This window comes from Podarcis erhardii, assembly GCF_964252035.2.
Source record: "Podarcis erhardii genome assembly, chromosome: 1".
In the NCBI taxonomy this organism is placed as follows: Eukaryota; Metazoa; Chordata; class Lepidosauria; order Squamata; family Lacertidae; genus Podarcis; species Podarcis erhardii.
In genome coordinates, this window is record NC_138497.1 from 130,061,655 (window position 1) to 130,076,867 (window position 15,213).

At 45.3% G+C, this 15,213-nt stretch overlaps 1 protein-coding gene and 1 long non-coding RNA gene across 6 annotated transcripts in view; one reads left to right on the forward strand and one right to left on the reverse strand.

Annotated features, from left to right (window-relative positions):
• Nucleotides 1-7,045: 7,045 nt before the first annotated feature.
• Nucleotides 7,046-11,310, forward strand: LOC309335551. The gene is made up of 2 exons (XR_014153570.1): nucleotides 7,046-9,700; nucleotides 9,962-11,310. It is a non-coding gene; the product is annotated as an uncharacterized lncRNA (long non-coding RNA).
• Nucleotides 10,400-15,213, reverse strand: part of RAPH1 (Ras association (RalGDS/AF-6) and pleckstrin homology domains 1) — an 82,964-nt gene continuing 78,150 nt past the window's right edge. For 4 of the 5 annotated variants that reach the window (XM_081856776.1, XM_081856775.1, XM_081856774.1 and 1 more), the window contains 2 exons: nucleotides 14,600-14,745; nucleotides 10,400-13,361 (listed from right to left, as the gene is read on the reverse strand). In XM_081856776.1, coding sequence (XP_081712902.1) covers nucleotides 11,385-13,361; nucleotides 14,600-14,745 — 2,123 coding nt within the window. In that variant the 3' untranslated portion in view covers nucleotides 10,400-11,384. Of the gene's footprint in view, nucleotides 13,362-13,382; nucleotides 14,340-14,599; nucleotides 14,746-15,213 lie in introns of those variants that run through there. The other variant, XM_081856777.1, reaches the window with a different exon arrangement.

Sequence of the window (15,213 nt, forward strand, 5' to 3'; positions counted from 1 at the left end):
AAAAGAAAAGGGGGTGGGTGGGGGACGGGAAAAAGGGGGTGGGGTGGGGACAGGCCTGGGAAATTGGAAATAAAATCATTTTCTCCCCATAGAGTCCTGCTTTCAAAAATCAAATTGAGGTGTTAAAAGTTATGATGATTTGATCATTTACTTTCAGCCTCTTAAGTGCAAACAGTGTAAGAGTTCTATGTGTGATCCGGTATCAAGCTCCTTATCATTTATTCCTTCTTAAAATGGCTTTCATTCCCTTGGCCTTCCTTCTCCCACTCATGCAAGTAATGGATCCAAGATGTGTGTGTTTTTCCTGCCGCTCGCATTGGCTTCCTGCTTAAAGACAAAATCTTGTTTTCCACAACACCAGGAACAAATCCTTCCAAGCCAGAAGAGTTGCCAATCTAGAGCAGGAATGATGTACAGTGGTACCTCGCAAGACGAATGCCTCGTAAGACGAAAAACTTGCAAAACGAAAGAGTTTTTCGTTTTTTGAGTTGCTTCGCAAGATGGATTTCCCTATGGGCTTGCTTCGCAAGACAAAAACGTCTTGCAAGTTTGTTTCCTTTTTCTTGAAACCGTGCATTCAGGGGGTGCAGTTGCGACTTGACTTTGAGGAGCAACTCATAGCACGCGGTGTGGTAGCTTTTTTTGAGGTTTTTGAAGACTGGTGATTTTTGAAGCTTTTCCAAAATCCATGCTTCGCAAGACGAAAAAAAATTGCAAGACGAAAACACTCGCAGAACGAATTAATTTCGTCTTGCGAGGTACCACTGTATTGCTGGAGTCTTTGCTTCCAGTTGGTTGTTATTTCCAGGGCTGCCTCTGCTCTGCTTTGTGTAAACTTACCACTGTCCCCCTAGTTTTGCTCCTGAAGCCTTGCGCACATGCTATGTAAAGGGGAAGAGGGACAAAGACCGTACTCCACGGCTCTGCACGGCACACAAGCGTGGCACAGAAGGTGCTCTGAAGACCTGCAAGTGAGTTTCGTCTTGCTGCCTTGGACTATATTAGCAATGTTTAGAAGGTGGGGGGAGAAGAGAATTTAATAAGAGGCTCACGAAACGTTGGCCGCCAGTTTGCAGATGCTATGCGCTGCTAACGCTCAGGTTCGGTGCCATCACTCGAACATGCGGATGGCCTGCTTTTCTATCTTTGCCCCCCCCCTTCCCCCCATTTTGGATCATGTCATGATGATATTAAAAAGTCCCTTTGTTTCCGACTCTCTTCTGTAATCTTGCATGCAAATATTGGGGAAACCCACGCCTGTCCGTTAATGGGACATTGCCTGATGGCAGGTCCCCATCATTGGAGCATTGCTGAGGACCTTGAGTAAATGGGTCCCTTTCCACAAGGTTTCGGGGTGGAATGAACCTTGGGAGCTGTTGAGTTTTCGCATCAACATCTAGCTGTGTGGGGTGATTCTCTCCCCCCGGCCCAAGGAGGATAACGGTTGCCAACTTACTCTCTTCAAAGTAACAATTTCTTACCTGGGCTGCCGTCATTCAATTTTTGAAGTGGCATCTTCAGTAAGTAGAACTGACTTCTAGTGTATTCCAATCTCTGCTGGGCGAAAGCCTTAAATGTTCAGTTTTTCTCAGTGTTACCCCATTGATCTTGGCTTTGAGCCAAACAGTAAACACTTTCCCCTGTAGGAAAGGCGGGCTAATTCTAAATTTCCCCGAGCAACTTCTGCCAGGGAAAACCAACCAAGGGCATGGCTAGGTTTGGTGCTAAAATTGAATGGAGCATGATGTATGAATGGAAATAGGGTGTCTTCCAATTTGTAGTTTCTGGGGCAGCCTTTGAACATAGAGCAGTATTTGAAAGTGTCATAAGCTTAATGAGGAGAATGATGACTTTAAGACTTGATAACTGGGGGGTGATTTCTCAGTGATGCTGGTTAACCTCCTGGTGTTAACTTTGTGTGTGGGAGACGTAAGAGGCAGGCATAGATGTTAAAAAACGGTGCACAGCTCTTATCCTAAATGAAGATGGGGATAGTCCTTGTTCACGAAAAATGATTCCTTGTAAATGAGAGAGAACGGGGTGCTAGCCAACTCGTAAGTTTCACTCATAAATGGATCTGTTGAAATTAAGGAAATGTGACCAATTTCAGTGGGCCTACTGTGAGTAAAACTTAGTTGGATAACACCCATGACTCTTAAACCTGCAGTATTAAGACACTCACTTTTTCCAAATGAGGAGTGTTGCGGTATTTAAACGCAAAATGAAGCTAACTGATGTTGCCTAAATCTAGGTCGCCTTGATATTTTTATTCCAAAGGCCAGATTTTCCTAGGCAACTGAAATTTGGAGAGACTGTCATTTTTACCCGAGTATTAGATTTACCATCTTCTGCAGCTGCTATTATGTGTATGCAGCATTTGAGCATACCTTTATTTGTAGTTAACGTGCTTTCTTGAGAAGAGTGGCATATGCCTGTCTTTTTTCCTAGCGCCGTTCCTAAAGGCAGCAAACAGGCATGCCTTTAGACGAGCATAAAATTTTGAGACCAGAGCTTGTGCTGGACCGGAGAATGAAATTGTATGCAGTTCAGTGATTCTTTTCTTCTTGATGATGCTATCTATTGTGTGTACCAAATTCTAAGAGACCGGGTAAAAAGCACAGGCTGGTTTCTGTTAGGATCTTGCTGAACGCTCATGGATGAGCTATCTCGATGATCAGGTGCTTATTTTTCTCCCGTAACTATCATTGCTTATGTATGGATAGGTTTCTGAAACCTATCGCAATGGAAACAAACTCCAATTTGGTTTACATTGAGCTACTAGTGGCAAGTGCTCTTGTGGTGACCTCATAGATGGTGAGAATTGTGCAGGATTCTAAAGAAAGCCCTGTTAATTATGTTTTACTGTGTGTGCCATTAAACCACCTTCCAATGAGTGAGGGAGCATAAATTTTTAAGAGTTTTTAAACTGTATTTGGAATTAACTGTTGCTGTGTACTAAACCCTCTTGTTACAAGTCCTGAATAAAAAAAGAAAGCACACTCCAATCCCCTCCAAGCGTCTTGAGGTTGTCCCCTCCTTGCCAGATATGGCTTTAATCGAACTGCTGTGTGGACCGAGATTAAATTCAATTCCTGTTGGTTCCGGGAATAACTGTGTCTCTCTTTGTAATAGTTCCAGATAATACCAAGATGTAGGATATCATAAACTGCAATGGACGCAAAAATAGTGTTAAGGACACTCCTAATTTTGAGTGGCTCCGAGAACTTTAGAGGGAGCTTGGAATGTGGAAGATCAGATCTAGGATACTGTAAAGTTACAGTCCCCGAAAGTGTGTATAAAACTTGCATTGAAATCCTTTAACTAACAGGTGCTGCATATCTCCCAATCTGAGTATTTTCAGATAAGCTAAGTGGGTATTTTTAATGCTTCACTATGTTTGGACACCACCTTAGGGAGCTAGGTCAATCTATGCAGCAGGTTTGTGGTCTTGTGATGCAATATTTTCCTTCATCCACCTGCGCAGGGCATGGTGATGGACTGAAGCGACGAGCCCTTGAATGCAGGGATTTCCAGGCACTTGTTGCATTTCATGCTTTTGCCTCAAACTCTTGTCTACGCGTACTGAAATTTGTGCTTTACCCAAATTTCTCAAGTGTGGGATTGTCAGTATTTTCTTCCTCTGGTCTGATGTGAAGCAGCGAGCTGATATCCTCTTGTTTTGAGAGACACTATTAATGAAGATGGCATTAAACTTCCAATTCCTGCTAATGATATTTGTGTACATGACGACCTAATTAAAAGCAAAAATGGGTGTGTATAGAGGAATAGTAACATTGCTTAATAAGTAATATCTTCTTCAAAAGGTGAATATTCTGTTTCAGTAGAGACTTACGAAGGGATGCAAGGCATACTTGCAGAAAAAGTATTGATATACTCCAAGGGCAGAGGTGTAGGAAGGTCAGGTGGTACCCAGTGCGAAAAATTTCTTGTCCCCCCCCCCATTGATTTCTTTCTTTTGCCTGCAAAAATGGTTTTACATTATTTCATATTTTCTTACAAAGGAATAATAATAAGTAATAATAATAATAAAAACCTTTTATTTCTATCCTGCCCTCCCTGGCCGAAGTCAGGCTCAGGGTGGCTAACATCAGATACATAACATTGGTATAAAATCAAACAATAATTAAATTACCTCCTAAAAGCATGTCAAAATCAAATTAAAGTCTAATTAGATGGGTTAGGGTTAGGGTTGGGAACAGTAAATGCTCCACTGAATTGAAATTTCAGCCTTCACGACACAGGAAAACGGCCAAGTAAACAGCTATTTTCGTGGAGGAGGGTCAAGATATTAACTGATATGTATGAAATCTCATATATAGCTATATAAGCTCTAGTATAGTAAGATAAGACCTTTGGAGTAGGCATTTAAAAAAAAAATGGTTTTTTTATGAACAGCCCTAGTACGGCAGTAATTGTTCCTTGATAATTTGTCACCCCCCCCCCATGATGGAACCTGGGGTGACTCCCCCCCCCCACGACCCTGTCCAAGGTTAATCTATGTACTTGCAAAGGCAAGTTAGTTTTGTGTGCAGGCAGTTCTGCATTCTAGTTTTAAAAAGTGCTGGGAAAAGCCTTGAGGTTGCTGCCAGACAATACTGGGCTAAACGGGCAAGGAGTCTCACTTCATACTATGCACTTGACCGTTCATGTTTTCAAGCACAAGGTGGAGCAAGAAGTATATTTTATTACCTAGATGGGAGGTCACTTTTTTCACTCAAACACAAAGAGAAAGCCACTAGGATTTCTTTGCAATAAAGACCCAAGGATTCAAGACTGCAGCTAGAGGTTTCTTTTGCAGTTAGTTTACTTTTAAATAAAACTTAAACAGAAAATGCCACATGAGAACAGCGGACAAATTTAACTATATCTTTATTGACTTGTGCATATTCCATTGTAATGATTTCCAAGTACTTTGTCATTGAATGCATTTTTTTCATTTTTTTCTCCCATGCTTAAAAAAAGTATATTTATACATATTTATAGAATATTTATATAGAACAAAGCTCTTCTCGACTGTAAATTACCACTTTCAATGAGATTTGCTTTCTTAAAGGGAAAGGAGATGGGGAGGCAGTCCCACTCTAAAGATAAAATGTGCAATTTTTTTTATGTAAAGCAGTAAACATATGAATGTATTTAAGCACTTAGCACAAATCTGCACAGACAACATAATTGCTGCAATGTTGGTGTTTAACAGGTGCATAATCAGGACTACTTATAATCAGGACCAATGCCTGCAAAACAAAGCTCAATTTCCCACAATTTACAATCGCACAGTAGGTGAAGCAGGAAAAAGCAGACAAATGACCCAATCCCATTTTCAAATGCATACTTTGTGAGCAATCTAAGATGCTGCAGCACAGATCTCCCCCCCCCCCTCCCCAGGGCACTCTAAAAAGCGAAGCACATTCTGGTCCAGAGAATTCAATGTTTCCCAACGTTTTTGTATTGGCCCCTGTAATAAAGATGTAAATAGGCAGCAGAACCTGCTAGACGTAGATAGGCGTTTTGAGAAAAAACTACCACAGACTGTCCTGTTATCTCTTTGGTAGAAAGAAAACCCCAAATATTGGTTGCTGAGGGCATGCGTACGAAGATGCCCTGCCAAGCCCAAGGCGGTGAATCAGATCATCACAGCAACTGGTACCAGCTTCTTGCTGGTTCAGTATTGCAGTTTGAATATATTTAAAGCCATCATGTAGAGCATCTCTCGTGCCACAGCTGGGCAAGGACGTGATCTACAAGAAGCGCGTTCACAATTGATAGTGTCGGGCTCATAAATTCTACACCCCCCCATAGGTCCTAAATATACAGGTTTGCAATGTGTAGCTGAATTTTGAATTTGCTTTAGTGGTGGTGGTGGCGGGGAGTAAAGCAGCATACAGATGTGTACATTATACACATTGAACAAGATTGCCACTGATCGTAGTGCTTTAAATATTCACTTTATGGTTATGGGGTTTTTTTTTGGGGGGGGGGGAGTGGGCATAATGGTACACTCAAGCCTAAATCGGCTCCAGCACATCTAAAAGCCAAACTACACACGAAGCATGTAATCAGCAGAAGAAAAAGTACAAAATTGCCAGGTTGCCAGTGTGGGGACGAGGACCTCTCCTTCTCCTCCCTTCTATAACCTCCGCGCTCCCCTCCCCCCAATGCTGCCTTGGGGCAGATGTTGGTTTTCTTGCACTCAACTATTTAGCAAAGAGAAACAAGCACAGTTGCAAATTCTCCAGTTAAGGTGTGATTTGGCCCTGCAAACCTTTTCAGCTTTCGAGATTAAGCAATACCTTTTCAAGTAGGTAACCGTTAAAAAATAAATATAGGATACTTTTTTTATCCGGGCCAAAGGGTCTACAGAAGTACCTCACTATGTGTAAGAAGAAGCAGCAGCATGTACTTTTTACACTTGGGATTATAAAGTTAGGGTTATGTTAAAAATGTCCAAATGCATTTTGAACCGATCTATCCTCGGTACTCTTTTAACTTGTAAGTGGTTTTTAAACATGAAACAGGATCGACATCTTTAAACACTAAAAGGCGTTTAAGGCCAAGCGGTTGTTGTCAAAAGCAGTGTGGCTAACGTCTTCTCAAATTTGCAATTTGCTAATCAACAATGCAGACAAGAAAATGAAATGCAAGTAGAAATGAAAAAACAAAACAAACATTTGCATCACTGAAGTTTAAATAGGCATGAATTCAGCTGATGTTGCTCAGAAAAGTCTTTTGGAGTTCCATCTACATGTCTGCCCATGTTGTGCTCACTGAATATTCCTGCCTTGTTTTTGAACCCTTCTCAAACTTTCAAGAATGTCCACATGCCACATCCGACTTCCAAGGAGATTTGTAAAGAAAACTGCAGCCCAGACACAGAGCATTGTAGCAGACCTGCAAACTCAATTTAAGACTCCGTAGGAACGACTGAAGCAATAGTGGAGAACCTGTGGCCTTTCATGTGGGGGGTGGGCTCCCATCATAGAATTGTATTTGGAAGGGACCCCCCCCCCAAAGGGTCATCTAGCAAAACACTCTGCAATGCAGGAAATCTCAGCTCAAGCATCCATGACAGATGGCCAATAGCCTGGGATAAGGCAGCTTGTAGTCCTAACATCTGGAGGGCCACAGGTTCTTAAGATAGTTTTATAAATTAAGGAAGGGAGACATTCAAGAAGAAACAACAGTTGCCACTGCTAAGATTAGGACACCATCCAGGGCAAAGATGCAACTTGTCCTTTTCGGTTCACAAACTGAAGAGATCATGTGAGGCCTAAGCTGTGTTGCCCTGTTCTGTTTCAGTAACTTACCCTTTGCATCCACTGTAGGCAATTTAAAATCCCGGAGCACGGTTAACAGATAGAGATGCTGGCAAAATGGCGAAGCACCACACCATTAGCAGGCTTAGCTAACCTCAGAATGAGCACGATTTTGAAAAAAAGATCCATGGAGAGAGTGCAGTCCTACATAATGTCGAGTCGGAAGTAAGCCCCGCTGCATTCCGTGGGACTTAATTCGAGGTAAGTGTGTAGAATTGCAGCATTAAATGCCTGTAAGCTGCACATACCATTAAGGTAGAACATCTGTATGCTGCGCCCATAGCAGTGACCCGAGGAGGAATGACCGCTGGGAGAAGAAATGCCAACAGTGCATCTGCAGGAGCATCACCAGACCCCTTCATCTGCCCCGGCTGCAACAAAACATGCCTCACCACAGGTGCTGTAACCTTCCAACAGTTCACCCCCAAAAGTGCACTCCTACATCGTCTCCAGAGACAAGACAGATGCCCATAAACACATCTGGAAAATATATTCTACATTACCGTTTCTCCAAAAACACCAAAGGGGAGCTAAAATGGTACCTTCTTACCCCAGCTGTTGCTTACTTGTGGGGGGGGGGCACATTCTTTAATTTACCAGGGCACAAAAATTCATGACATTCTGAAAATGTCAGTGTGGATCTTGGTCAGTTGTTTGCATTTAAGACGTTTCGTTAAAGCTGGGGAGAGACATAACAGTACTCCAAAGGCATTGGTTCCAAATTAACAAAAGGGGGCAGGGAAGTGATTGAATTAACTGGCTTGGCTGCCCAAAGCAATCCCACACTCTCTTCTTAGCGAACCTATGTACCTGGCTGTGAGGTTGCTACTAGACATGGAACAAATCTGGCATATTCCTCACACCTCCCAAATGAGGTGGGGTTTCCCCCCCCTTTAGGCCAGCAAGTGGTCCGAGCAGCAACGGAAAGAATAAAGTTGAGCACCAAATGCATTGTAAGTAAAAAAATAACCACCGTTTGTTGTAAGACAAGCTAAAATGCTGCAATGTAAATGGTTAAGGACACTTTATAAGCACAAAAATAGAAGAAATGAAACTCTGAACACTTTGAAAGTTACAAAAAAAAGTGCCATCTGACAGCAGTGCTTTAAAAATGCACACAATGGTATATTATTGCTCAAGTAAACTATTCTAAAATAGGAAAACTGTGTCCAGGACACATTTGGGGAAGGGAAAACCAGCAGATTCAGCATCAGATGACATAGCACCATTCCTTTCTGCATTCAAGATCCTTCTAGGCCAAAAGCAAAAATTTCTCTTAACTTTCTCCAGCTTTTTCTAGGGCGAAATGTTAAGCCTTCCAAATTACCCTAATTTGGATAACTTTCTACAAACAGAGCTCAGGCAGACGGCAGTCTTTTTTAAAATAAAAAAAACCAAAGGCAAACACCACCACCTCAGCCCCAGAAGCAACTAACTTCTGATACCTAAGACAAGCTTACGATGGGCTAATCTTTGAGGTTTAAAAGGTGGCAAGCCCTTTAAACACAAGTTCAGAGCAAATTATCGCTGTCCTTCCCCTTACACACACACGCACTGCACTCGTATCAATTCAGTAATAGCCAATAATAAGAAAGTTTTACAATCTGCATTGCATCGCACAGCAGATGCAATACTTGCTGCCTGGGCCTGCGCATCACTTGAATGGTTTAAGTGGAACGAGCAATGTGCTGCTGGTACCCTGGCTCAACAGTGCACAGCACTAACTCACATTTGTTCAGCATGCTACCCACGAAACAAGCCATCGGCTGCTTGCTGTTGCGCGCAAAGCAATGGGAGTTTCTCTCCCAACAAAAATCTAGCTGCTTAGCCAAAGAGGAGCCTACCATCATATTTTTCGCTTCTCTCCTAACCGTAAAAGTTGGCTTGCGCACAACAGCAAACCAGCACCTGGTTTGGTTCCTCGCTGGCATGCTAGCAAAAGGAAGAGCGAAGCACGGTCTCTCCAGCACACTGGTCCTTCATGTTAAGCAATAATTGAGACTGGTGTAAACGTAACGCATGAGCTGGGGCGCTGCTTCAGAACCTCCTCGCCTGGTAAAATTCCAAAATGCACTACTTGAACTTACGATAGCGCAGGTTCCGAGGATGAAGAGGTTTTTCGACTCAACTAGAGCATTGCAGATGATGGGAGACAAGACTTAGCTCTCATGCCATCACCAAATCAGGCGAAAGGGAACTGCACTATGATCACCCTTTTGCTTTGTCCATTAACAAGCCATTCTGCCGCCCCCTGGGGTCACCTGTGTGTGAAGAAGCATTTCAACCACTTAAGCAATGCTTGCCCACCCAGCTGTTGCGGAAACGGGGGTCATATTTGCACGTGCCCCTCTTCAGCCATTCAGAATGTACTGTATTTTTTTGCTCTATGAGACTCACTTTTTCCCTCCTAAAAAGTAAGGGGAAATGTGTGTGCATCTTACGGAGCGAATGCAGGCTGCGCAGCTATCCCAGAGGCCAGGACAGCAAGAGGGATTGCTGCTTTCACTGCAAAGCAATCCCTCTTGCTGTTCTGGCTTCTAAGATTCAGATTTTTTTTTCTTATTTTCCTCCTCCAAAAACTAGGTGCGTCTTGTGGTCTGGTGCGTTTTATAGAGCAAAAAATACAGTATATGGGTGGGGGGAAGGGTGCCCAATTGGGTGAGCAAACCCCATTTTCTCCACACTTCAAGCAGGAAGGTTGAAGCGGGTTTGCAAGTGCGCTTGGCTGAACACGCTCACAGCAGCCCTGCCTGTAACCCAGAACCTCATGCCATCCAACATCTGAGGGGCGGCCAACTTCTCTCCACAGATACATGTTTTGAACGTCGGGAGACGGCTCGCGTCGAGCGTTAATCTTAAGAGATGCAGGTGCGCTTGGGTCGTACGCAAGATGGCATCTTGGCAACCTGCTGACTAGCACCAGAGCAAGGAGCTCACGAACTGAGCCGAATTGGTGGTCACACATGACAACTGGCACACCCAGAATGATTCTGAACTGAGCTTGCAGATGCACCATTTCTGCTTAAATGCCAAACGGATCTCTAAATAAAAATGAGTAACATGGATTAGAAGAGTGTGTATTTATTCTAATTAAAAGCACGATCCCTTCAGAGAAAATCCCACTTGGTTCATTGCAAGTTGCTCCCTGGTAAGTGTGAACAGGATTGGAGCCAGATCCTACACCTATTTAGTCACAAATATGTCTCCGCCGTGTTCCATGGGGCTTACACCTAAGTGCACGAAGGTGTAATAAAGGGCAGTGTCTTCTTAAGCGTTTTGATTAAATAAATCCTTTCCTTTCCCCTTAACAGTTCCAGAAGGGAATGTCTGTATTTTGAAGTCCAAATATATTTAACTCCAGGCCCACAATACAACACATCCCCTTTCCTATGTATGGATTTAATCTCAGTAGTATTAAAACCAGAATGTTTTGGTAGATTGTTTCGGAGTTTTCAATCAACTGACAATGTACGAACGCCGACAGAATCTGTCAGTACCCTATACCCGTCACCGACTGGGGAAAATAGTTTTTTTTTCTGATTAAAGTGCCTCCTATTATCTTCAATTTTTAAAAGGGCTTTTCTTTTAAGATGTGCCATCCAATTTCCGGTAATATACATATCGGTTGACTGAAACAAATAAATACAAAAACATTCTGGTTAGCCTCTATCATTGCAACAAAATACTTCACAATATATTATATACCTACATTTATAATACATGCACCAACATGTCTCACGTGACAGACAACAGATGTTTTCCTGAATTGCAGGAAAAAGAAGTGTTTCAAAGATTTTGGTCCAATCCGTAAGAAGGATCTCAAAAGAGTTAGCCCGCCCCTTGCCCCAATAAACCAACTGCAAACAGAGAAATCTTTTGGAGTGATTGTGAACCAAAACAGGCGCCCATAGCTTCTGTTCGCGTGTGTGTTGTGTGTGCATGCATGCGTGTACACACACACACACACACACACACACAGCTATTAAGACAAGGAGCTTCACAAGTGTATCAGACATGTCATTCGTAGAGTTCACTGGCAGCCACTTACTATCACCAGTCTCGAGAGAGTTTGGTGTTTTGATCCCTCTTGGGGGGCGCCGGCGGTGGACCTCTCCGTAACGTTGCATAGCCCGATATGTGGCTGCCTCCAAAGTTGCTGCTCTTCTGCTTCTCCGTGAGAAGTTCCGGCGGGGGCGGGGGCAAAGCCATGTCATCCATGGTGGCCGTCGGCTCCGCCCTGGATATCCGGGCCGAGGAGAGGGAGCCGTGCCGCGTGATGGACTTGCGCTGCAGAGTCCTGTTCAGGTCGGCTAGGAACCCGGGCTGAACGCTAAGGCCAGACTTGGGCGAGGTGGGCACTTGCGGAGCCACGGCCACTTGCGGAGCTGCAGCGGCCTGCGCTTCCGCCATTTCCGCCTGTGTGAGCCGGGTGCTGTCGTTGCGCTTCGGGCGGGTGGGGGGAGGAGCTTTCTTCCCCGACTGTTTGGACCATGGGGGCTGGGGCTGAGGGTTGACGACGGCCACTTTGGGAGAGGTGTTGCCCGAAAACACGGCGGGAATCTCGATGGGCGGCAGAGGGAGATCGATTTCAGGCGGCGGAGGGGGGAAGTCTGAATCCGACGGAGGGGAGGGAAACTCTTCCACGGTACCCTTCCCGGGCGCTCCTGTGGCAGGTGCCTTTGCGGAAATTCCTGCTTGCTGAAGTACGATAGGCAGGTTGAGCTTTCCTGGCTTTGGGGGAGCTGCAGGGGGGAGCGGAGTCTCCTTCACAGGAGACCCCAAAGGCTCTGGCGGAGGTGCAAATTTGCTGACCAGGCTATCCACCGATGGTCTCTTTGATTCGTGGTACTCCGCTGAGCTGTTGGATTTTATGCTGGAGTTCCGCTGGGGAGTCGGTGGCGGCTTCTTTCCTCCCGGGCTGGACGTCTTGGTAGACTTCTTGACTGGGGAACCCCCTGACTTGTCCGGCGTGGGGGACACCACCGCTGGAGCAGGGGAGGGCGGCGGAGGAAAGGCTAGGCTACTTTCAGGTGGCGGAGGAGGAAAGTCGGGAGATGGGACGGCGGTGGGCTGCCATTTCGGCTTGGCTTTGACTGCCGGAGGAGACTGCGGCGGCACGCTCAGAGGGGTAGGCTTTAAAGGCTGAGGCTCTGAAGCCGGCATGGGAGGCGGGGGGAAGTGGCTGGCGATTTGCTTCACCACCGATGGCACAGGGGACTGCGGCGAAGGCGGAAGTTTGCCGTAGCTCTGCTGCTTGGGCAAAGTGGGCGGGGGGAGAGGGCCTAGCGGGACAGGAGACAGGGGAACCTGCGGAGTTGCGAAACTGGGCTGCTTCTTCATCACTGAAGGAACCAGGGCAGGGGGCGTGGGTTGTGCCGCAACAGGAGAGGCGGCTTTTGAGCTGCTCTGTGTAGGCAGAGCCATGGAAGGTTTAGGAGGGGCTTGGGGAGGCGGCGGCGCAGGCATAGGTGGGGGAGGCGGTGGCGTGGCAGGGGCCGCGGCTGGCGCCGGAGGAATATTCTGATGAATCTGGTGGATTTTGAGAGGAGGAGGAGGAGGGGGTGGCGGCGTGAACTGCGGCACTGACGGGATGGAGGGCACGGGCTTCATGAGCTGCGCCATAGCTGAGCCGGGGGTAGGGGGAGGCGGTGGGGGCGGCGGTGGAGGGACCACGCCATTAGGGGGCACTGGGTTCTGGGGTTTTGCCGGTGGCAGGATTGGTGGGGGTTGCTGCATCATATGGGGGGGCTTGAAGAGAAGCCCCCCATGCTGAGAGGCGTTCTGCAGCCTTGTTATCGTGCTGTACTTCACAAACACGGTGGCTGAGCCGCCTCCGGAGGACATGGACTGGCTGGGGAGGGGCGGCGGCGGAGGGGGTGGCGGTGGAGGAGGGGGTGGCGGAGGAGGGGGAGGGGGTGGAAGGGGAGGCGATGGCTGTGAAGCTGAATATAGGGGGGTCGCTTTGGCCTGCGGAGACAAGGCTGGTGGGACTGAAGTAAAGGGTCGACTTATTGAGTCCATTCTAGCCTAAAAGGGAATAAAAAAAAACACAAAATAAAATTCAAACATATATGAAAAGAGGAATGATTGTGAAAGTGCCTGCTATAAACTTAACTACTATGAATTACAAAAAGTTGAATAAAGTGTCGTATAACTTGAGAGAGATGGTTGGGTTGGCACTATGTGCAGAGGGACCTGCACAAAGTTCGCAAGTGCATTAGGGAAGACAAGATCTCCCATTGCTTTTAGAGCACAATCCCTCACAACTGCCTAAGGTGGAAATATATATATGGCCAAATTTGACGGGAGGGGAATGCAAGTGACCAAGCACTGATAATCAATACACAGAGTGAAAACTAACTATATCATCATGACTAACTATATCACAGAATAGGAAGGGGAGTCAAGGCATGCAGGGATTATTGCACTGGGGGGCGGGGGGGGGGGGAGGAAGAGGTCAAACAGAAGGCACCAAGAGTTCTGGTCAAGTTATTAAGGTGATTTACTTTGTGACATCTGTTAATAGATAATGGACCACCAAATGAACAATCCTATATTTTATGACCGTTTCTCCGTATTATGTGATTATTTGAGGGAAGCATTGTGAAACGATGGTTTCCTGCAATTTAGAGCTATGCATACCATTGCAAAGAGTGCTTATCTGAAATTCAGCAAGCTATAGAACTCTTTTAAGATTCTTCATGCTGGGAAGAATTTTCCAGCAATATATGCTAAACCAGAACCATGACAGATTATTAATAAATTGGGGTTGGGGGTGCATGACATTGTCAAATTAGGGCACTACAGGCTCAGGCACTTGTGGACTAATCAGTGTGCTTAAATATTAGATATCTCTTGGAAAAAGTTAGTCTGCATGATTTTGGTTGCATCATTCACCCAGGTTAATAGTTCAAACAAGGCCCCTGACCTTAACTCTACCCCTGCTTAAGTCATCACTGCAGTGGAGCTCTGAGCTGTTCCGGGTTTTGCATTTGCCACATGAGACTGCGAGGCAACAGGAAAACAAAACAAAACAAAACATAGCATAAAACATAGGGGAGCAAGCTGCGACATGAAGCAACTGTTACCATAATGGTATATTCCCAGAATGGATGAGGCATGGCTGTTTCTCCAAATTTAATGGGAGAATTCTCGGCTGCTTCCTTACATAGGAATCATGGCTTACAAGCAAGGCCAATGTTATGCAATGGCGAAATTCATACCCTATCATGATAATATAGTATTGTCTGTTGTATGATACTTACGCTAATTTTGCCAGACTCTTCCAGTTGGGTACCACGCTTCCAGGCCTCTGAGAAGATGGAGCTAACGATACTTTGAGAACGGACATGTCCTGTTTGGGTATCTGAAACTCCGCTATCTGATTGATTAGAATGATTGGATTGAGATTCTGTGGAAAGAAATGCAGAACACACATTGGGCATCAATGCAAAACCCATAAAAACAAGTTTATTTGAGTGAATCACTCTCACATGTATAATCGACTCCATGTCATAGCTGTCAACTTACAGATTTGAAAATAAGGGACCAGCAGCCTCGAAAATAAGGGATCAGCAGCCAAAATAAGGGATTTTCCGGGCACAGGTATGTTCAACTTCTGAGCCCCTCTGAGCCAAAGGCAGAAAGCCCAGCCAGCAGCCAAATGAAGCCTCATCAATAATGGACAGCAGTGGGACATGGTGCTGGGATAAGGGACTGTCCCGCCAAATAAGGGACACTTGACAGCTATGCTCCATGTGTGAGCTGGAAGATACTCAATGGAATCGAACGCTTTCTCTGTTCATTTAACAACTGAAAACAGTGCACAGGACCAAAAAGAAGCTTGTTTCATCTTGATGCTCTGGCAACAAATCCCACA